Raw genomic sequence first — 26,446 nt, forward strand, 5'->3', positions numbered from 1 at the left:
TTTACTGCCACCTTTGTGGAGTGATGCTTTACTGCCACCTTTGTGGAGTGGGGCTTTGCTGCCACCTTTGTGGAGTGGGGCTTTACTGCCACCTTTGTGGAGTGGGAATATGAAGATATCTATACACATAATTTATGTTTGTGTGGTCATCACCTCTTAGGGGTGGGTCATGTCCCCTTAGGGGGTAATCTTCCCTTAGGAGGTAATGGAGCGCCCAGTTGAGGTGAGGGTTCCAGCGGGACATTAAAACTGTGGCCAAAAAAAAGTAATGAAGGTCTCTGGGCGACTATCCTCACGAGGGGAGATGAGGGGAGATGAGAGGATGGGAGGGGTAGGTACATGGAGCTCTGGGATGGGTGGAATGGAGGGGAGAGGGTGGGAGGGAGGGGGAAGATGATAGCAGGATGATCACACGCCTGGTAGGGGGGAGGAGATGTTATGTAACGAGGGGAGGGGGTGATTACCCCTCACCAACTACACCCTTCCCCCCCATCACCCCTCCCTTCCCACACAAATAATTCTTTGCAGTGGGGGTGATGACCATTGTGGAAGTGACATGTATCTTGACCTAACGAAGAGGAGGTTGGAGAAGATGATGGAGAAGATGATGGAGAAGACGGAGAAGATGGAGAAGATGATGGAGAAGATGGAGAAGAAGATGGAAAAGATGGAGAAGAAGATGGAGATGGAGAAGAAGATGGAGAAGAAGATGGAGAAGATGGAGAAGCAGATGAAGATGGAGATGGAGAAGATGGAGAAGCAGATGAAGATGGAGATGGAGAAGAAGATGGAGATGGAGAAGATGGAGAAGATGGGGAAGAAGATGGAGAAGAAGATGGAGATGGAGAAGATGGAGAAGATGATGGAGAACATGGAGAAGAAGATGGAAAAGATGGAGAAGAAGATGGAGATGGAGATGGAGATGGAGAAGAAGATGGAGAAGAAGATGGAGAAGATGGAGAAGCAGATGAAGATGGAGATGGAGAAGAAGATGGAGATGGAGAAGATGGAGAAGATGGGGAAGAAGATGGAGAAGAAGATGGAGATGGAGAAGATGGAGAAGATGATGGAGAAGATGGAGAAGAAGATGGAAAAGATGGAGAAGAAGATGGAGATGGAGATGGAGAAGAAGATGGAGAAGAAGATGGAGAAGATGGAGAAGCAGATGAAGATGGAGATGGAGAAGAAGATGGAGATGGAGAAGATGGAGAAGATGGGGAAGAAGATGGAGAAGAAGATGGAGATGGAGAAGATGGAGAAGAAGATGGAGAGGGAGATGGAGAAGATGGGGAAAAAGATGGAGATGGAGAAGATGGAGAAGATGGGGAAGAAGATGGAGATGGAGAAGATGGAGAAGATGGAGAAGAAGATGAAGATGGGAAGAAGATGGAGAAGAAGTTGGAGAAGAAGATGGAGAAGAAGATGGAGAAGAAGATGGAGAAGAAGATGGAGAAGAAGATGGAGAAGAAGATGGAGAAGAAGATGGAGAAGAAGATGGAGAAGAAGATGGAGAAGAGAATCAAAATACCTAAGATTACTAAGTCATAGTGATGGAAATCAATAATTATAATAATAATAGTAATAATAATAATAATAATAATAATAATAATAATAATAATAATAATTATTATAATAATAATAATAATTATTATTATAATAATAATAATAATAATAATAATTATAATAATAATGAAAATAATAATAATAATAATAACAATAATAATAATAATAATAATAATAATAATAATAATAATAATAATAATAATAATAATAATAATAATAATAATAATAATAATAATAATAATAATAATAATAATAATAATAATAGCCCCCAGGTACCTATTTACTGCTAGGTGAACTGTGGCCTTGTACCTAAATCTTAGTCATTCATGATTTTACAAACACACTAATCTCACATCCCCGATCTTACAAACACACTAATCTCACATCCCCGATCTTACAAACACACTAATCTCACATCCCCGATCTTACAAACACACTAATCTCACATCCCCGATCTTACAAACACACTAATCTCACATCCCCGATCTTACAAACACACTAATCTCACATCCCCGATCTTACAAACACACTAATCTCACATCCCCGATCTTACAAACACACTAATCTCACATCCCCGATCTTACAAACACACTAATCTCACATCCCCGATCTTACAAACACACTAATCTCACGTCCCTGATCTTGAAAACACACTAATCTCACATCCCCGACCTTACAAACACACTAATCTCACATCCCCGATCTTACAAACACACTAATCTCACGTCCCTGATCTTGAAAACACACTAATCTCACATCCCTGATCTAACAAATACACTAATCTCACATCCCTGATCTTACAAACACATTAATCTCACATCCCAGATCTTATAAACACACTAATCTCACATCCCTGATCTTACAAACACACTAATCTCACATCCCCGATCTTACAAACACACTAATCTCACGTCCCTGATCTTGAAAACACACTAATCTCACATCCCTGATCTAACAAATACACTAATCTCACATCCCTTATCTTACAAACACACTAATCTCACATCCCTGATCTTACAAACACACTAATCTCACATCCCTGATCTTACAAACACACTAATCTCACGTCTCTGATCTTGAAAACACACTAATCTCACATCCCTGATCTAACAAATACACTAATCTCACATCCGTGATCTTACAAACACACTAATCTCACATCCCTGATCTTACAAACACACTAATCTCACGTCCCTGATCTTACAAACACACTAATCTCACATCCCTGATCTAACAAATGCGCAAATCTCACATCCCTGATCTTACAAACACACTAATCTCACATCCCTGATCTTACAAACACACTAATCTCACATCCCTGGTCTTACAAACACACTAATCTCACATCCCTGATCTTACAAACACACTAATCTCACATCTCTGATTTTACAAGCACACTAATCTCACATCCCTGATCTTACACCCACAATGATCTCACATGCTGATCTTACCAACACACTAATCTCACATCCCCGATCTTACAAACACACTAATCTCACATCCCTGATCTTACAAACACACTAATCTCACACCCCTGATCTTACAAACACGCTAATCTCACATCACTGATCTTACAAACACATTAATCTCACATCCCTGATCTAACAAACACAATCTCACATCCCTGATCTAACAAACACACTAATCTCACGTCCCTGATCTTACAAACACACTAATCTCACATCCCAGATCTTACAAACACACTAATCTCACATCCCTAATCTAACAAACACACTAATCTCACGTCCATGATCTTACAAACACACTAATCTCACATCCCTGATCTAACAAACACACTAATCTCACGTCCCTGATCTTACAAACACACTAATCTCACATCCCTGTTCTAACAAACACATTAATCTCACATCCCTGATCTAACAAACACACTAATCTCACATCCCTGATCTTACAAACACACTAATCTCACATCCCTGATCTAACAAACACACTAATATCACATCCCTGATCTGACAAACACACTAATCTCACATCCCTGATCTAACAAACACACTAATCTCACATCCCTGATCTTACAAACACACTAATATCACATCCCTGATCTAACAAACACACTAATCTCACATCCCTGATCTAAGAAACACACTAATCTCACATCCCTGATCTAACAAACACACTAATCTCACATCCCTGATCTAACAAACACACTAATCTCACATCCCTGATCTAACAAACACATTAATCTCACATCCCTGATCTAACAAACACACTAATCTCACATCCCTGATCTTACAAACACACTAATCTCACATTCCTGATCTTACAAACACACTAATCTCACATCCCTGATCTTACAAACACACTAATCTCACATCCCTGATCTAACAAACACACTAATCTCACATCCCTGATCTAACAAACACACTAATCTCACATCCCTGATCTAACGAACACACTAATCTCACATCCCTGATCTAACAAACACATTAATCTCACATCCCTGATCTAACAAACACACTAATCTCACATCCCTGATCTTACAAACACACTAATCTCACATTCCTGATCTTACAAACACACTAATCTCACATCCCTGATCTTACAAACACACTAATCTCACATCCCTGATCTTACAAACACACTAATCTCACATTCCTGATCTAACAAACACACTAATCTCACATCCCTGATCTTACAAACACACTAATCTCACATTCCTGATCTAACAAACACACTAAAATCACATCCCTGATCTAACAAACACACTAATCTCACATCCCTGACCTTACAAACAAACTAATCTCACCTCTGATCCCCTGTGATCAATATCTGATCTCAACCCTTCACATTCATCTGTACTTAGAGCAAAAGTTATTTTTATACATTCGATTTATGGTAATTTATGTATTTTGATGCCATTTGCAGTTTATATTTGGTTAAAATATTCTAATTAACTTCAGTCAGAAGTTAATGTTAAATGAGCCGCAGAAACTATATGAAGTTCAGTGTGAAGGACCTGGGAGTGATAATGTCAGAGGATGTCACTTTCAAAGACCACAACAGTGTATCTATCTCATTTGTTATGAAAATGATAGGATGGATAATGAGAACCTTCAAAACTAGGGACTCCAAGCCCATGATGATTCTCTTCAAATCGTTTGTTGTCTCTAGGCCGGTATATTACTGTACACTAACTGGCCCCCTTCAAGGCTGGAGAAGTTGCTGACCTGGAGAATGTACAGAGAACTTTCACGGCACATATAAGTACGATAAAGCACCTAAATTACTGGGAATGGTTGAAGTCCCTTTTTTTTTGTATTCCCTGGAACACAGGCGAGAGAGGTACATGATAATATACACTTGGAAAATTCTAGAGGGACTAGTTCCAAATCTGCACACGAAAATCACTCCCTATGAAACCAAAAGACTCGGCAGATGTAACAACCCCTTCCCTCCCCCCCAGGGGTGCCGCTAGTAAGCTGTGAGACTATACAATAAGTGTCAGGAGCTCAAGACTGTTCAGGATCCTTCAAGCATACATAAGGGGGAAATGATTACCGATAGACCCATGGCTGTCTTCAAGACCCCTAGCTGTCTTCAAGACCCCTAGCTGTCTTCAAGACCCCTGGCTGTCTTCAAGACCCCTAGCTGTCTTCAAGACCCTTGGTTGTCTGCAAGACCCCTGGTTGTCTTCAAGGCCCCTGGCTGTCTTCAAGACCCCTGGTTGCCTTCAAGACCCCTGGCTGTCTTCAAGACCCCTAGCTGTCTTCAAGACCCTTGGTTGTCTGCAAGACCCCTGGTTGTCTTCAAGGCCCCTGGCTGTCTTCAAGACCCCTGGTTGCCTTCAAGACCCCTGGCTGTCTTCAAGACCCCTAGCTGTCTTCAAGACCCTTGGTTGTCTGCAAGACCCCTGGTTGTCTTCAAGGCCCCTGGCTGTCTTCAAGACCCCGGGTTATGTTTTCAAGACTCCTGGTTGTCTTCAAGACCCCTGGTTGTCTTCAAGACCCCTGGTTGTCTTCAAGGCCCCTGGCTGTCTTCAAGACCCCTGGCTGTCTTCAAGACCCCTGGCTGTCTTCAAGACCCCTGGTTGTCTTCAAGACCCCTAGCTGTCTTCAAGACCCCTGGTTGTCTTCAAGACCCCTGGTTGTCTTCAAGGCCCCTGGCTGTCTTCAAGACCCCTGGTTGCCTTCAAGACCCCTGGCTGTCTTCAAGACCCCTAGCTGTCTTCAAGACCCCTGGTTGTCTTAAAGACCCTTGGTTGTCTGAAAGACCCCTGGTTGTCTTCAAGGCCCCTGGCTGTCTTCAAGACCCCTGGTTGTCTTCAAGGCCCCTCTGGCTGTCTTCAAGACCCCCTGGCTGTCTTCAAGACCCCTGGTTGTCTTCAAGACCCCTGGTTGTCTTCAAGGCCCCTGGCTGTCTTCAAGACCCCTGGCTGTCTTCAAGACTCCTGGTTGTCTTCAAGACCCCTGGTTGTCTTCAAGACCCCTAGCTGTCTTCAAGACCCCTGGTTGTCTTCAAGACCCCTGGTTGTCTTCAAGGCCCCTGGCTGTCTTCAAGACCCCTGGCTGTCTTCAAGACCCCTGGGTGTCTTCAAGACCCCTGGCTGTCTTCAAGACCCCTAGCTGTCTTCAAGACCCCTGGTTGTCTTCAAGACCCCTGGTGTCTTCAAGGCCCCTGGCTGTCTTCAAGATCCCTGGCTGTCTTCAAGGCCCCTGGTTGTCTTCAAGACCCCTGGCTGTCTTCAAGACCCCTGGTTGTCTTCAAATCCCCTGGTTGTCTTCAAGACCCCTGGCTGTCTTCAAGACCCCTGGTTGTCTTCAAGGCCCCTGGCTGTCTTCAAGACCCCTGGTTGTCTTCAAGATCCCTGGTTGTCTTTGAGACCCGTGGTTGTCTTCAAGACACCTGGTTGTCTTCAAGACCCCTGGTTTTCTTCAAGACCCCTGACTATCTTCAAGACCCCTGACTGTCTTCAAGACCCCTGGCTGTCTTCAAGACCCCTTGCTGTCTTCAAGACCCCTGGCTGTCTTCAAGACCCCTTGCTGTCTTCAAGACCTCTGGCTGTCTTCAAGACCCCTGGTTGTCTTCAAATCCCCTGGTTGTCTTCAAGACCCCTGGCTGTCTTCAAGACCCCTGGTTGTCTTCAAGGCCCCTGGCTGTCTTCAAGACCCCTGGTTGTCTTCAAGATCCCTGGTTGTCTTTGAGACCCGTGGTTGTCTTCAAGACACCTGGTTGTCTTCAAGACCCCTGGTTTTCTTCAAGACCCCTGACTATCTTCAAGACCCCTGACTGTCTTCAAGACCCCTGGCTGTCTTCAAGACCCCTTGCTGTCTTCAAGACCCCTGGCTGTCTTCAAGACCCCTTGCTGTCTTCAAGACCTCTGGCTGTCTTCAAGACCCCTGGCTGTCTTCAAGACCCCTTGCTGTCTTCAAGACCTCTGGCTGTCTTCAAGACCCCTGGCTGTCTTCAAGACCCCTGGCTGTCTTCAAGAGAGAGCTGGACAGATAGACCAGGTTGATGACTCTGAGATTAGGTTAGGTAAGACTGGTCAGGTTGAGTTAGATTAGGTAAGAATGGTCAGGTTAGTTTAAGTTAGGTAAGGTTTGTCAGGAAACAGGACAAGTGTTTCCTGACGCAGGTCTTAGTCATATGATGACCCACAGATGGAGCTTTTAGTCATCTGTCCAAGGCCTTCCCCTGGCTTACCCCTTACCACTGTAAGTTCCCTGGATGCCTCACCAGAAGTCAGAAATACAGAGGGCACTGTCTGTGGTGCCTTGCAGGACACCAATACTCACTTATATATGATTAGAGTAAGTCGATTCACAGCTCCTGGCCCTTGTAGTGTAGCTTGGTGCCTGTGCTCAGTCTTCTAGATAATATTGGCGCAAGGAGACTGTCGTATTTCGTTAGTTTAGGATAGGAATATGACATTTGTTGACAATGTCGCCATCGCATCTGCCAGGAAAATGATAGGATGGATAACGAGAACCTTCATAACAAGGGATACCAGACAATAATGATCCTCGTCAAGTCACTTGTTCTCTCTAGGCTGGAATATTGCTGTACACTAACACCATCTTTCAAGGCAGGTGAAATTACAGACCTGGAGAACGTACACAGTACCTTCACTGCATGTGAAGGTACTGTGTACATCCTCGAGGGACGAGTCCCAAATCTGCCCACAGAAATCACTCCCCAAGATAGTGAGAGATTCAGCAGACGGTGCAACATTCCCCCAGTGGAAAGTAAGGTATTATCACGGGCATCTAGAAAGTCTATTGCTTGTTCTATCAATGGTATTAGTCTGTGGAGACAAAATTTGACACAAACAGCAGTGTGGATCACACTGCATCAGTCACTTGTTGACTGAAGACTGAGTATATCTGTTGTGGAAAGGTTTCACCAGTTAGTGGTTTCTTCAGTCCATTAGAGAGAAAAACGATGGAAGATGAGGAGTTTGAAGTAATTAGTCCCTCAGCCTGGAATTTAGGTGTTCAGTCCATCTGTATTGATAAAAGAAAATGATGGACGGCATCAATTACTGACCACCAGGAACACTGGCTACCAGGAACACTGACCACCAGGAACACTGACCACCAGAAACACTGACTACTAAGAACACTGGCTACCAGGAACATTAACCACCAGGAACACTGCCTACCAGGAACACTGACCACCAGGAACACTGGCTACTAGGAACACAGACCACCAGGAACACTGGCTGCCAGGAACATTGACCACAGGAACACTGCCTACCAGGAACACTGGCTACCAGGAACACTGACCACCAGGAACACTGACCACCAGGAACACTGACCACAAGGAACACTGACCACAAGGAACACTGGCTACCAGGAACACTGACCACCAAGAACACTGACCACCAGGAACACTGACCACCAGGATCACTGGCTACCAGGAACACTAACCACCAGGAACACTGACCATCAGGAACACTGGCTACCAGAAACACTGACCACCAGGATCACAGACCACCGGGAACACTGACTACCAGGAACATTGACCACCTGGAACATTGACCACCTGGAACACTGGCTACCAGGAACACTGACCACCAGGAATACTGACTACAAGGAACGCTGTCCACCAGGAATGCTGACTACCAAGAACACTGACCACCAGGAACACTGACTACCAGGAATACTGACTACAGGGAACACTGACCACCATAATACTGACCAGAAGGAACACTGACCACCAGGAACACTGACTACCAGGAACACTGATCACCCGGATCACTGAACACCAGGAACACTGGCCACCAGGAACATTGACCACCTGGAACACTGACCACCTGGAACACTGACCACCAGGAACACTGACCACCAGGAACATTGACCACCTGAAACACTGACCACCAGGAACACTGACCACCAGGAACATTGACCACCTGGAACACTGACCACCAGGATCACTGACCACCAGGAACACTGACCACCTGGAACACTGACCACCAGGAACACTAACCACCTGGATCACTGACCACCAGGAACACTGACCAGCAGGAACATTGATCACCTGAAACACTGAGCACCAGGAACACTGACCACCAGGTACATTGACCACCAGGAACATTGACCACCAGGAACACTGACCACCAGGAACATTGACCACCTGAAACACTGACCACTAGGAACACTGACCACCAGGAACATTGGCCACCAGGAACATTGACCACAAGGAACACTGACCACCAGGAACATTGGCCACCTGGAACACTGACCACCAGGAACATTGGCCACCTGGAACACTGACCACAAGGAACACTGACCACCAGGAACATTGGCCAACTGGAACATTGACCACCAGTAACACTGACCACCAGGAACATTGACCACCAGGAACACTGACCACCAGGAACATTGACCACCTGAAACACTGACCACTAGGAACACTGACCACCAGGAACATTGGCCACCAGGAACATTGACCACAAGGAACACTGACCACCAGGAACATTGGCCACCTGGAACACTGACCACCAGGAACATTGGCCACCTGGAACACTGACCACAAGGAACACTGACCACCAGGAACATTGGCCAACTGGAACATTGACCACCAGTAACACTGACCACCAGGAACATTGACCACCAGGAACACTGACCACCAGGAACATTGACCACCTGGATCACTGACTACCAGGAACACTGACCACCAGGAACATTGACCACCTGAAACACTGACCACCAGGAACACTGACCTCCAGGAACATTGGCCACCAGGAACTTTGACCACAAGGAACACTGACCACCAGAAACATTGGCCAACTGGTACACTGACCACCAGGAACATTGGCCACCTGGAACATTGACCACAAGGAACACTGACCACAAGGAACATTGGCCAACTGGAACATTGACCACCAGTAACACTGACCACCAGGAACATTGACCACCAGGAACACTGACCACCAGGAACACTGGCCACCAGGAACATTGACTACCAGGAACACTCACCACCAGGAACACTGACCACCAGGAACATTGACCACCAGGAACACTGACCACCAGGAACACTGGCCACCAGGAACATTGACTACCAGGAACACTCACCACCAGGAACACTGACCACCAGGAACATTGGCCACCTGGAACACTGACCACCAGGAACACTGAAAACCAGGAACATTGACCACCAGGAACACTGACCACCAGGAACATTGGCCACCTGGAACACTGACCACCAGGAACACTGAAAACCAGGAACATTGACCACCAGGAACACTCACCACCAGGAACATTGACCGCCTGCAACATTTACCACCACTAGGTGATCTAACTGCCACCAAGGGTCCTGACCACCAACAGGGGCCCTGACCACTCCCAGGGTCCCCAAAAATGGACCCTCGCCAGGGACCCTCGCCAGGGGCCAATTACAGCAATCACAGACAAAACGAAACTGCCAAAAAATGCTGATGTTATGATTGTTGATTCTTTAAGTAGAAGAGAAGATAGTGAAGAGAAGATGGTGAGGATGGTGAAGAGAAGATGGTGAAGATGGTGAAGATGGTGAAGAGAAGATGGTGAAGATGGTGAAGATGGTGAAGAGAAGATGGTGAAGATGGTGAAGATGGTGAAGATGGTGAAGAGAAGATGGTGAAGATGGTGAAGATGGTGAAGATGGTGAAGAGAAGATGGTGAAGATGGTGAAGAGAAAATGGTGAAGATAGTGAAGATGGTGAAGATGGTGAAGAGAAGATGGTGAAGATGGTGAAGATGGTGAAGAGAAGATGGTGAAGATGGTGAAGAGAAGATGGTGAAGAGAAGATGGGGAAGATGGTGAAGATGGTGAAGAGAAGATGGTGAAGAGAAGATGGGGAAGATGGTGAAGATGGTGAAGAGAAGATAGTGAAAAAGAAAGAAGAAAAAGATATGAAATAGAAGAAAGGAAGGAAGAGAAGAGGGTGTAGCAACACCAGCAGTGTTGCTACACTATTCTATATGATAGTTACATTGTGGGAACACCAGCAGTGTTGCTACACTATTCTATATGAAAGTTACATTGTGGCAACACCAGCAGTGTTGCTACACTATTCTATATGATAGTTACATTGTGCGAACACCAGCAGTGTTGCTACACTATTCTATATGATAGTTACATTGTGGGAACACCAGCAGTGTTGCTACACTATTCTATATGATAGTTACATTGTGGGAACATCAGCAGTGTTGCTACACTATTCTATATGATAGTTACATTGTGGCAACACCAGCAGTGTTGCTACACTATTCTATATGATAGTTACATTGTAGGAACACAAGCAGTGTTGCTACACTATTCTATATGATAGTTACATTGTAGGAACACAAGCAGTGTTGCTACACTATTCTATATGATAGTTACATTGTAGGAACACAAGCAGTGTTGCTACACTATTCTATATGATAGTTACATTGTGGGAACACCAGCAGTGTTGCTACACTATTCTATATGATAGTTACATTGTAGGAACACAAGCAGTGTTGCTACACTATTCAATATGATAGTTACATTGTGGTAACACCAGCAGTGTTGCTACACTATTCTATATGATAGTTACATTGTGGGAACACCAGCAGTGTTGCTACACTATTCTATATGATAGTTACATTGTGGGAACATCAGCAGTGTTGCTACACTATTCTATATGATAGTTACATTGTGGGAACACCAGCAGTGTTGCTACACTATTCTATATGATAGTTACATTGTGGGAACACCAGCAGTGTTGCTACACTATTCTATATGATAGTTACATTGTGGGAACACAAGCAGTGTTGCTACACTATCCTATATGATAGTTACATTGTGGCAACACCAGCAGTGTTGCTACACTATTCTATATGATAGTTACATTGTGGGAACACCAGCAGTGTTGCTACACTATTCTATATGATAGTTACATTGTAGGAACACAAGCAGTGTTGCTACACTATTCTATATGATAGTTACATTGTGGGAACACCAGCAGTGTTGCTACACTATTCTATATGATAGTTACATTGTGGGAACACCAGCAGTGTTGCTACACTATTCTATATGATAGTTACATTGTGGCAACACCAGCAGTGTTGCTACACTATTCTATATGATAGTTACATTGTGGGAACACTAGCAGTGTTGCTACACTATTCTATATGATAGTTACATTGTGGCAACACCAGCAGTGTTGCTACACTATCCTATATGATAGTTACATTGTGGGAACACTACAGATTCCAAACAACGAAACAACAGTAACACAACAGACCAGAAACAGTAACACAACACACCAACAACAGTAACACAACAGACCAACAACAGACCAACAACAGACCAACAAAAGACTAACAACAGACCAACAACAGACAACAATAGACCAACAACAGACAACAATGGACCAACAACAGACCAACAACAGGCCAACAACTGACCAACAACAGACCAACAACAGACCAACAACAGACCAACAACAGATCAACAACAGACCAACAACAGACCAACAACAGATCAACAACAGACTAACAACAGACCAACAACAGACCAACAACAGACCAACAACAGATCAACAACAGACCAACAACAGATCAACAACAGACTAACAACAGACCAACAACAGATCAACAACAGACTAACAACAGACCAACAACAGACCAACAACAGACCAACAACAGATCAACAACAGACCAACAACAGACCAACAACAGACCAACAACAGACCAACAACAGCCCAACTACAGACCAACAACAGACCAACAACAGACCAACAACAGACCAACAACAGACCAACAACAGACCAACAACAGACCAACAACAGATCAACAACAGACCAACAACAGACTAACAACAGACCAACAACAGACCAACAACAGACCAACAACAGACCAACAACAGACCAACAACAGACAACAAACCAAGAACAGACCAACAACAGACCAACAACAGACCAACAACAGACCAACAACAGATCAACAACAGACCAACAACAGATCAACAACAGACAACAAACCAAGAACAGACCAACAACAGACCAACAACAGACCAACAACAGACCAACAACAGACCAACAACAGACCAACAACAGATCAACAACAGACCAACAACAGACTAACAACAGACCAACAACATACCAACAACAGACTAACAACAGACCAACAACAGACCAACAACAGACCAACAACAGACCAACAACAGACCAACAACAGACCAACAACAGACCAACAACAGACCAACAACAGACCAACAACAGATCAACAACAGACCAACAACAGACTAACAACATACCAACAACAGACCAACAACAGACCAACAACAGCCCAACTACAGACCAACAACAGACCAACAACAGATCAACAACAGACCAACAACAGACCAACAACAGACCAACAACAGACCAACAACAGCCCAACTACAGACCAACAACAGACCAACAACAGACCAACAACAGATCAACAACAGACCAACAACAGATCAACTACAGACCAACAACAGACCAACAACAGACCAACAACAGATCAACAACAGACCAACAACAGACCAACAACAGACCAACAACAGACAAACAACAGATCAACAAAAGATCAACAACAGACCAACAACAGACCAACGACAGACCAACAACAGACCAACAACAGATCAAAAACAGACCAACAACAGACCAACAACAGACCAACAACAGACCAACAACAGACCAACAACAGACTAACAACAGACCAACAACATACCAACAACAGACTAACAACAGACCAACAACAGCCCAACTACAGACCAACAACAGACCAACAACAGATCAACAACAGACCAACAACAGACTAACAACAGACCAACAACATACCAACAACAGACTAACAACAGACCAACAACAGACCAACAACAGACCAACAACAGACCAACAACATACCAACAACAGACTAACAACAGACCAACAACAGACTAACAACAGACCAACAACAGACCAACAACAGACTAACAACAGACCAACAACAGACCAACAACAGATCAACAACAGACCAACAACAGACTAACAACAGACCAACAACAGCCCAACTACAGACCAACAACAGACCAACAACAGACTAACAACAGACCAACAACAGACCAACAACAGACCAACAACAGACCAACAACAGACCAACAACAGACCAACAACAGACCAACAACAGACCAACAACAGACCAACAACAGACCAACAACAGACCAACAACAGGCCAACAACAGACCAACAACAGACCAACAACAGACCAACAACAGACCAACAACAGACCAACAACAGACCAACAACAGACCAACAACAGATCAACAACAGACCAACAACAGGCCAACAACAGACCAACAACAGACCAACAACAGACCAAGAACAGACCAACAACAGACCAACAACAGATCAACAACAGACCAACAACAGACCAACAACAGACCAACAACAGACCAACAACAGACTAACAACAGACCAACAACAGACCAACAACAGACCAACAACAGACCAACAACAGACCAACAACAGACCAACAACAGACCAACAACAGACCAACAACAGGCCAACAGACCAAGAACAGACCAACAACAGACCAACAACAGATCAACAACAGACCAACAACAGACCAACAACAGACCAACAACAGACCAACAACAGACTAACAACAGACCAACAACAGACCAACAACAGACCAACAACAGACCAACAACAGACCAACAACAGACCAACAACAGACCAACAACAGACCAACAACAGACCAACAACAGACCAACAACAGACCAACAACAGACCAACAACAGATCAACAACAGACCAACAACAGACCAACAACAGGCCAACAGACCAAGAACAGACCAACAACAGACCAACAACAGATCAACAACAGACCAACAACAGATCAACAACAGACCAACAACAGACCAACAACAGACCAACAACAGATCAACAACAGACCAAGAACAGACCAACAACAGACCAACAACAGACCAACAACAGACCAACAACAGGCCAACAACAGATCAACAACAGACCAACAACAGACCAACAACAGATCAACAACAGACCAACAACAGATCAACAACAGACCAACAACAGGCCAACAACAGATCAACAACAGACCAACAACAGATCAACAACAGACCAACAACAGATCAACAACAGACCAACAACAGATCAACAACAGATCAACAACAGATCAACAACAGACCAACAACAGATCAACAACAGACCAAAAACAGACCAACACCAGATCAACAACAGACCAACAACAGATCAACAACAGACCAACAACAGGCCAACAACAGACCAACAACAGGCCAACAACAGACCAACAACAGATCAACAACAGACCAACAACAGACCAACAACAGATCAACAACAGACCAACAACAGATCAACAACAGACCAACAACAGGCCAACAACAGACCAACAACAGACCAACAACAGACCAACAACAGATCAACAACAGACCAACAACAGATCAACAACAGACCAACAACAGACCAACAACAGACCAACAACAGACCAACAACAGATCAACAACAGATCAACAACAGACCAACAACAGACCAACAACAGACCAACAACAGATCAACAACAGACCAACAACAGATCAACAACAGACCAACAACAGGCCAACAGACCAAGAACAGACCAACAACAGACCAACAACAGATCAACAACAGACCAACAACAGATCAACAACAGACCAACAACAGGCCAACAGACCAAGAACAGACCAACAACAGACCAACAACAGATCAACAACAGACCAACAACAGATCAACAACAGACCAACAACAGATCAACAACAGACCAACAACAGGCCAACAACAGACCAACAACAGATCAACAACAGACCAACAACAGACCAACAACAGATCAACAACAGACCAACAACAGATCAACAACAGACCAACAACAGATCAACAACAGACCAACAACAGATCAACAACAGACCAACAACAGGCCAACAACAGACCAACAACAGATCAACAACAGACCAACAACAGACCAACAACAGATCAACAACAGACCAACAACAGATCAACAACAGACCAACAACAGGCCAACAACAGACCAACAACAGGCCAACAACAGACCAACAACAGATCAACAACAGACCAACAACAGACAAACAACAGACAACAATAGATCAACAACAGACCAACAACAGACCAACAACAGACAACAACAGACCAACAACAGACCAACAACAGATCAACAACAGACCAACAACAGACCAACAACAGACAACAACAGACCAACAACAGACCAACAACAGACCAACAACAGACCAACAACAGACCAACAACAGACAACAATAGACCAACAACAGACCAACAACAGACCAACAACAGACCAACAACAGACCAACAACAGACCAACAACAGATCAACAACAGACCAACAACAGACCAACAACAGACAACAATAGACCAACAACAGACCAACAACAGACCAACAACAGACCAACAACAGACCAACAACAGACCAACAACAGACCAACAACAGACCAACAACAGATCAACAACAGACGAACAACAGACCAACAACAGACAACAATAGACCAACAACAGACCAACAACAGACCAACAACAGACCAACAACAGACCAACAACAGACCAACAACAGACCAACAACAGACAACAACAGACCAACAACAGACCAACAACAGACCAACAACAGACCAACAACAGACCAACAACAGACCAACAACAGACCAACAACAGACCAACAACAGACCAACAACAGACAACAACAGACCAACAACAGATCAACAACAGACCAACAACAGACCAACAACAGACAACAACAGACCAACAACAGACCAACAACAGACAAACAACAGACCAACAACAGACCAACAACAGACAACAACAGACCAACAACAGACCAACAACAGACCAACAACAGACCAACAACAGACCAACAACAGACCAACAACAGACCAACAACAGACCAACTACAGACCAACAACAGACCAACAACAGACCAACAACAGACCAACAACAGACCAACAACAGACCAACAACAGACCAACAACAGACCAACAACAGACCAACAACAGATCAACAACAGACCAACAACAGACAACAATAGACCAACAACAGACCAACAACAGACCAACAACAGACCAACAACAGACCAACAACAGACCAACAACAGACCAACATCAGACCAACAACAGACCAACAACAGGATGGTGACCAGGATGGTGACCAGGATGGTGACCAGGATGGTGCCCAGGATGGTGACCAGGATGGTGACCAGGATGGTGACCAGGATGGTGACCAGGATGGTGCCCAGGATGGTGACCAGGATGGTGACCAGGATGGTGACCAGAATGGTGACCAGGATGGTGACCAGGATGGTGACCAGGATGGTGACCAGGATGGTGCCCAGGATGGTGACCAGGATGGTGACCAGGATGGTGACCAGGATGGTGCCCAGGATGGTGACCAGGATGGTGACCAGGATGGTGACCAGGATGATGACCAGGATGGTGACCAGGATGGTGACCAGGATGGTGACCAGGATGATGACCAGGATGGTGACCAGGATGGTGACCAGGATGGTGACCAGGATGGTGCCCAGGATGGTGACCAGGATGGTGACCAGGATGGTGACCAGGATGGTGACCAGGATGGTGACCAGGATGGTGCCCAGGATGGTGACCAGGATGGTGACCAGGATGGTGACCAGGATGGTGACCAGGATGGTGACCAGGATGGTGAGATGGATGGTGAGATGGATGGTAACCAAGATGGTGACCAGGATGGTGATAAGGATGGTGACCAGGATGGTGACCAGGATGGTGAGATGGATAGCGACCAGGATGGTGACCAGGATGGTGACCAGTATGGTGACCAGGATGGTGACCAGGATGGTGACCAGGATGGTGACGAGGATGGTGACCAGGATGGTGACCAGGATGGTGACCAGGATGGTGACGAGGATGGTGAAAAGGATGGTGACCAGGATGGTGACCAGGATGGTGACCAGGATGGTGACGAGGATGGTGAAATGGATGGTGACCAGGATGGTGACCAGGATGGTGACCAGGATCGTGACCAGGATCGTGACCAGGATAGTGACCAGAATGGTGAGATGGATGGTGACCAGGATGGTGAGATGGATGATGAACTGGATGGTGACCAGGATGGTGACCAAGATGGTCACCAGGATGGTGAGATGGATGGTTACCAGGATGGTGACCAGGATGGTGACCAGGATGGTGACCAGGATAGTGAGATGGATGGTGAGATGGATGGTGAGATGGATGGTGATATGGATAGTGAGATGGATGGTGAGATGGATGGTGAAATGGATGGTGAGATGGATGGTGAGATGGATGGTGAGATGGATGAGGAGATGGATGGCGAGATGGATGGTGACCAGAATGGTGAGATGGATGGTGACCAGAATGGTGAGATGGATGGTTAGATGGATGGTGACCAGAATGGTGAGATGGATGGTGAGATGGATGGTGAGATGGATGGGGAGATCGATGGTGAGATGGATGGTGAGATGGATGGTGAGATGGATGGTGAGATGGATGGTGAGATGGATGGTGAGATGGATGGTGAAATGGATATTGAGATGGATGGTGAGACGGATGGTGAGACGGATGGTGAGATGGATGGTGAGATAGATGGTGAGACGGGTGGTGAGATGGATAGTGAGATGGATGAGGAGATGGATGGTGAGATGGATGGTGAGATGGATGGTGAGATGGATGGGGAGATGGATGGGGAGATGGATGGTGAGATGGATGGTGAGATGGATTGTGAAATGGATGGTGAGATGTATGGTGAGATGGATGGTGAGACGGATGGTGAGATGGATTGGGAGATGGATGGTGAGATGGATGGGGAGATGGATGGTGAGATGGATGAGGAGATGGATGGTGAGATGGATGGTGAGGTGGATGGTGAGATGGATGGTGAGATGGATGGGCAGATGGATGGTGAGATGGATGGTGAGATGGATGGTGAGATGGATGGTGAGACGGATGGTGAGATGGATGGTGAGATGGATGGGGAGATGGATGTTGAGATGGATGTTGAGATGGATGGTGAGATGGATGGTGAGATGGATGGTGAGATGGATTGGGAGATGGATGGTGAGATGGATGGGGAGATGGATGGTGAGATGGATGGGGAGATGGATGGTGAGATGGATGGTGAGATGGATGGTGAGATGGATGGTGAGATGGATGAAGAGATGGATGGTGAGATGGATGGTGAGATGGATGGTGAGACGGATGGTGAGATGGATGGTGAGATGGATGGGGAGATGGATGTTGAGATGGATGGTGAGATGGATGGCGAGATGGATGGTGAGATGGATGGTGAGATGGATGGTGAGATGGATGGTGAGATGGATGGTGAGACGGATGGTGAGACGGATGGTGAGACGGATGGTGAGATGGATGGTGAGATGGATGGTGAGACGGATGGTGAGACGGATGGTGAGATGGATGGTGAGATGGATGGTGAGACGGATGGTGAGATGGATGGTGAGACGGATGGTGAGATGGATGGTGAGATGGATGGTGAGACGGATGGTGAGATGGATGGTGAGACGGATGGTGAGATGGATGGTGAGATGGATGGTGAGACGGATGGTGAGATGGATGGTGAGATGGATGGTGAGACGGATGGTGAGACGGATGGTGAGATGGATGGTGAGACGGATGGTGAGATGGATGGTGAGATGGATGGTGAGACGGATGGTGAGACGGATGGTGAGATGGATGGTGAGATGGATGGTGAGACGGATGGTGAGATGGATGGTGAGATGGATGGTGAGACTGATGGTGAGATGGATGGTGAGATGGATGGTGAGATGGATGGTGAGACGGATGGTGAGATGGATGGTGAGATGGATGGTGAGATGGATGGTGAGACGGATGGTGAGATGGATGGTGAGATGGATGGTGAGATGGATGGTGAGACGGATGGTGAGATGGATGGTGAGACGGATGGTGAGATGGATGGTGAGATGATTGGTGAGACTGATGGTGAGATGAATTGTGAGATGGATGGTGAGATGGATGGTGAGACGGATGGTGAGATAGATGGTGAGATGGATGGTGAGATGGATGGTGAAACGGATGGTGAGATGGATGGTGAGATGGATGGTGAGACGGATGGTGAGATGGATGGTGAGATGGATGGAGAGATGGATGGTGAGACGGATGGTGAGATGGATGGTAAGATGGATGGTGAGACGGATGGTGAGATGGATGGTGAGATGGATGGTGAGATGGATGGTGAGATGGATGGTGAGATGGATGGTGAGATGGATGGTGAGACGGATGGTGAGACGGATGGTGAGATGGATGGTGAGATGGATGGTGAGATGGATGGTGAGATGGATGGTGAGATGGATGGTGAGAGGGATGGTGAGATGGGTGGTGAGACGGATGGTGAGATGGATGGTGAGATGATTGGTGAGACTGATGGTGAGATGAATTGTGAGATGGATGGTGAGATGGATGGTGAGAGGGATGGTGAGATGGATGGTGAGACGGATGGTGAGATGGATGGTGAGATGATTGGTGAGACTGATGGTGAGATGAATTGTGGGATGGATGGTGAGATGGATGGTGAGACGGATGGTGAGATAGATGGTGAGATGGATGGTGAGATGGATGGTGAAACGGATGGTGAGATGGATGGTGAGATGGATGGTGAGACGGATGGTGAGATGGATGGTGAGATGGATGGAGAGATGGATGGTGAGACGGATGGTGAGATGGATGGTAAGATAGATGGTGAGACGGATGGTGAGATGGATGGTGAGATGGATGGTGAGATGGATGGTGAGATGGATGGTGAGATGGATGGTGAGATGGATGGTGAGACGGATGGTGAGACGGATGGTGAGATGGATGGTGAGATGGATGGTGAGATGGATGGTGAGATGGATGGTGAGATGGATGGTGAGAGGGATGGTGAGATGGATGGTGAGAGGGATGGTGAGATGGGTGGTGAGACGGATGGTGAGACGGATGGTGAGATGGATGGTGAGATGGATGGTGAGATGGACGGTGAGATGGATGGTGAGATGGATGGTGAGACGGATGGTGAGATGGATGGTGAGACGGATGGTGAGACGGATGGTGAGATGGATGGTGAGATGGATGGTGAGACGGATGGTGAGATGGATGGTGAGATGGATGGTGAGACGGATGGTGAGACGGATGTTGAGACGGATGGTGAGATGGATGGTGAGATGGATGGTGAGACGGATGGTGAGATGGATGGTGAGACGGATGGTGAGACGGATGGTGAGATGGATGGTGAGATGGATGGTGAGATGGATGGTGAGACGGATGGTGAGATGGATGGTGAGATGGATGGTGAGATGGATGGTGAGATGGATGGTGAGATGGATGGTGAGATGGATGGTGAGACGGATGGTGAGACGGATGGTGAGATGGATGGTGAGATGGATGGTGAGATGGATGGTGAGACGGATGGTGAGACGGATGGTGAGATGGATGGTGAGATGGATGGTGAGACGGATGGTGAGATGGATTGTGAGACGGATGGTGAGACGGATGGTGAGATGGATGGTGAGATGGATGGTGAGACGGATGGTGAGACGGATGGTGAGACTGATGGTGAGATGGATGGTGAGATGGATGGTGAGACGGATGGTGAGATGGATGGTGAGATGGATGGTGAGACGGATAGTGAGATGGATGGTGAGATGGTTCCTTGATGTGGTCTCAAAGTCTTCAGAATTCTAGCAAGATAGGCAGACACCGTAGGTCTATTGACAATTCCAGAGGCCTATGTTAGTGTCTCCTTAGTTCCTTTTACACTAAGGAGGCAGAAGAGGCCTAGGCAGAAAATTATAGACCAGCATCACTAATATCAGAGGTCATTGTAGCAGAAACTACAGGTCACTATAGACCAGTAGTACTAACCCCACGCATCAGTGGTCACTGTAGACCAGTAGTACTAACCCCACGCATCAGTGGTCACTGTAGACCAGTAGTACTAACACCTCACATCAGTGGTCACTGTAGACCAGTAGTACTAACACCACACATCAGTGGTCACTGTAGACCAGTAGTACTAACACCACACATCAGTGGTCACTGTAGACCAGTAGTACTAGCACCACACATCAGTGGTCACTGTAGACCAGTAGTAGTAACACCACACATCAGTGGTCACTGTAGACCAGTAGTACTAACACCACACATCAGTGGTCACTATAGACCAGTAGTACTAACACCACACATCAGTGGTCACTGTAGACCAGTAGTACTAGCACCACACATCAGTGGTCACTGTAGACCAGTAGTACTAACACCACACATCAGTGGTCACTGTAGACCAGTAGTACTAACACCACACATCAGTGGTCACTGTAGACCAGTAGTACTAGCACCACACATCAGTGGTCACTGTAGACCAGCAGTACTAACACCACACATCAGTGGTCACTATAGACCAGTAGTACTAGCACCACACATCAGTGGTCACTGTAGACCAGTAGTACTAACACCACACATCAGTGGTCACTATAGACCAGTAGGACTAACACCACACATCAGTGGTCACTATAGACCAGTAGTACTAACACCACACATCAGTGCTCACTGTAGACCAGTAATACTAACACCACACATCAGTGGTCACTGTAGACCAGTAGTACTAACCCCACGCATCAGTGGTCACTGTAGACCAGTAGTACTAACACCACACATCAGTGGTCACTATAGACCAGTAGTACTAACACCACACATCAGTGGTCACTATAGACCAGTAGTACTAACACCACACGTCAGTGGTCACTATAGACCAGTAGTACTAACACCACACATCAGTGGTCACTGTAGACCAGTAGTACTAACACCACACATCAGTGGTCACTGTAGACCAGTAGTACTAGCACCACACATCAGTGGTCACTGTAGACCAGCAGTACTAACACCACACATCAGTGGTCACTATAGACCAGTAGTACTAACACCACACATCAGTGGTCACTGTAGACCAGTAGTACTAACACCACACATCAGTGGTCACTATAGACCAGTAGTACTAACACCACACATCAGTGGTCACTGTAGACCAGTAGTACTAACCCCACACATCAGTGGTCACTGTAGACCAGTAGTACTAACACCACACATCAGTGGTCACTATAGACCAGTAGTACTAACCTCACACATCAGTGGTCACTGTAGACCAGTAGTACTAGCACCACACATCAGTGGTCACTATAGACCAGTAGTACTAACACCACACATCAGTGGTCACTGTAGACCAGTAGTACTAACACCACACATCAGTGGTCACTGTAGACCAGTAGTACTAGCACCACACATCAGTGGTCACTGTAGACCAGTAGTACTAACACCTCACATCAGTGGTCACTATAGACCAGTAGTACTAACACCACACATCAGTGGTCACTGTAGACCAGTAGTACTAACACCACACATCAGTGGTCACTATAGACCAGTAGTACTAACACCACACATCAGTGGTCACTGTAGACCAGTAGTACTAACACCACACATCACTGGTCACTGTAGACCAGTAGTACTAGCACCACACATCAGTGGTCACTGTAGACCAGTAGTACTAACACCACACATCAGTGGTCACTATAGACCAGTAGTACTAACACCACACATCAGTGGTCACTGTAGACCAGTAGTACTAACACCACACATCAGTGGTCACTGTAGACCAGTAGTACTAGCACCACGCATCAGTGGTTACTGTAGACCAGTAATACTAACACCACACATCAGTGTTCACTATAGACCAGTAGTACTAGCACCACACATCAGTGGTCACTGTAGACCAGTAGTACTAGCACCACACATCAGTGGTCACTGTAGACCAGTAGTACTAACACCACACATCAGTGGTCACTGTAGACCAGTAGTACTAACACCACACATCAGTGGTCACTGTAGACCAGTAGTACTAACCTCACACATCAGTGGTCACTGTAGACCAGTAGTACTAACCTCACACATCTGTGGTCACTGTAGACCAGTAGTACTAACACCACACATCAGTGGTCACTGTAGACCAGTAGTACTAGCACCACACATCAGTGGTCACTGTAGACCAGTAGTACTAACACCTCACATCAGTGGTCACTATAGACCAGTAGTACTAACACCACACATCAGTTGTCACTGTAGACCAGTAGTACTAGCACCACACATCAGTGGTCACTGTAGACCAGTAGTACTAGCACCACACATCAGTGGTCACTGTAGACCAGTAGTACTAACACCTCACATCAGTGGTCACTATAGACCAGTAGTACTAACACCACACATCAGTTGTCACTGTAGACCAGTAGTACTAACACCACACATCAGTGGTCACTGTAGACCAGTAGTACTAACACCACACATTAGTGGTCACTGTAGACCAGTAGTACTAGCACCACACATCAGTGGTCACTGTCGACCAGTAGTACTAACACCTCACATCAGTGGTCACTATAGACCAGTAGTACTAACACCACACATCAGTGGTCACTGTAGACCAGTAGTACTAAGACCACACATCAGTGGTCACTATAGACCAGTAGTACTAACACCACACATCAGTGGTCACTGTAGACCAGTAGTACTAACACCACACATCAGTGGTCACTGTAAACCAGTAGTACTAGCACCACACATCAGTGGTCACTGTAGACCAGTACTACTAACACCACACATCAGTGGTCACTATAGACCAGTAGTACTAACACCACACATCAGTGGTCACTGTAGACCAGTAGTACTAACACCACACATCAGTGGTCACTGTAGACCAGTAGTACTAGCACCACGCATCAGTGGTCACTGTAGACCAGTAATACTAACACCACACATCAGTGGTCACTATAGACGAGTAGTACTAGCACCACACATCAGTGGTCACTGTAGACCAGTAGTACTAGCACCACACATCAGTGGTCACTGTAGACCAGTAGTACTAACACCACACATCAGTGGTCACTGTAGACCAGTAGTACTAACACCACACATCAGTGGTCACTGTAGACCAGTAGTACTAACCTCACACATCAGTGGTCACTGTAGACCAGTAGTACTAACCTCACACATCTGTGGTCACTGTAGACCAGTAGTACTAACACCACACATCAGTGGTCACTGTAGACCAGTAGTACTAGCACCACACATCAGTGGTCACTATAGACCAGTAGTACTAACACCACACATCAGTGGTCACTGTAGACCAGTAGTACTAACACCACACATCAGTGGTCACTGTAGACCAGTAGTACTAACACCACACATCAGTGGTCACTGTAGACCAGTAGTACTAGCACCACACATCAGTGGTCACTGTAGACCAGTAGTACTAACACCTCACATCAGTGGTCACTATAGACCAGTAGTACTAACACCACACATCAGTGGTGACTGTAGACCAGTAGTACTAAGACCACACATCAGTGGTCACTATAGACCAGTAGTACTAACACCACACATCAGTGGTCACTGTAGACCAGTAGTACTAACACCACACATCAGTGGTCACTGTAGACCAGTAGTACTAACACCACACATCAGTGGTCACTGTAGACCAGTAGTACTAACCTCACACATCAGTGGTCACTGTAGACCAGTAGTACTAACACCACACATCAGTGGTCACTATAGACCAGTAGTACTAACACCACACATCAGTGGTCACTGTAGACCAGTAGTACTAACACCACACATCAGTGGTCACTGTAGACCAGTAGTACTAACACCACACATCAGTGGTCACTGTAGACCAGTAGTACTAACACCTCACATCAGTGGTCACTATAGACCAGTAGTACTAACACCACACATCAGTGGTCACTGTAGACCAGTAGTACTAACACCACACATCAGTGGTCACTGTAGACCAGTAGTACTAACACCTCACATCAGTGGTCACTATAGACCAGTAGTACTAACACCACACATCAGTGGTCACTATAGACCAGTAGTACTAACACCACACATCAGTTGTCACTGTAGACCAGTAGTACTAGCACCACATATCAGTGGTCACTGTAGACCAGTAGTACTAACACCACACATCAGTGGTCACTATAGACCAGTAGTACTAACACCACACATCAGTTGTCACTGTAGACCAGTAGTACTAGCACCACACATCAGTGGTCACTGTAGACCAGTAGTACTAACACCACACATCAGTGGTCACTGTAGACCAGTAGTACTAACACCACACATCAGTGGTCACTGTAGACCAGTAGTACTAACACCACACATCAGTGGTCACTATAGACCAGTAGTACTATCACCACACATCAGTGGTCACTGTAGACCAGTAGTACTAACACCACACATCAGTGGTCACTATAGACCAGTAGTACTAACACCACACATCAGTGGTCACTGTAGACCAGTAGTACTAACACCACACATCAGTGGTCACTGTAGACCAGTAGTACTAAC

At 46.1% G+C, this 26,446-nt stretch overlaps 1 protein-coding gene across 1 annotated transcript; it reads left to right on the top strand.

Moving 5' to 3' along the window:
• The first annotated feature begins 592 nt into the window (after positions 1-592).
• On the top strand, positions 593-1,564 carry LOC138852079 (golgin subfamily A member 6-like protein 1). The gene has a single exon (XM_070081714.1). It carries the CDS (start codon positions 593-595, stop codon positions 1,562-1,564), a length of 972 nt encoding a protein of 323 aa, XP_069937815.1.
• The last annotated feature ends 24,882 nt before the right edge of the window (positions 1,565-26,446 follow it).

The sequence above is a fragment of the Cherax quadricarinatus genome, unplaced genomic scaffold, assembly GCF_038502225.1.
Source record: "Cherax quadricarinatus isolate ZL_2023a unplaced genomic scaffold, ASM3850222v1 Contig3779, whole genome shotgun sequence".
NCBI lineage: Eukaryota > Metazoa > Arthropoda > Malacostraca > Decapoda > Parastacidae > Cherax > Cherax quadricarinatus.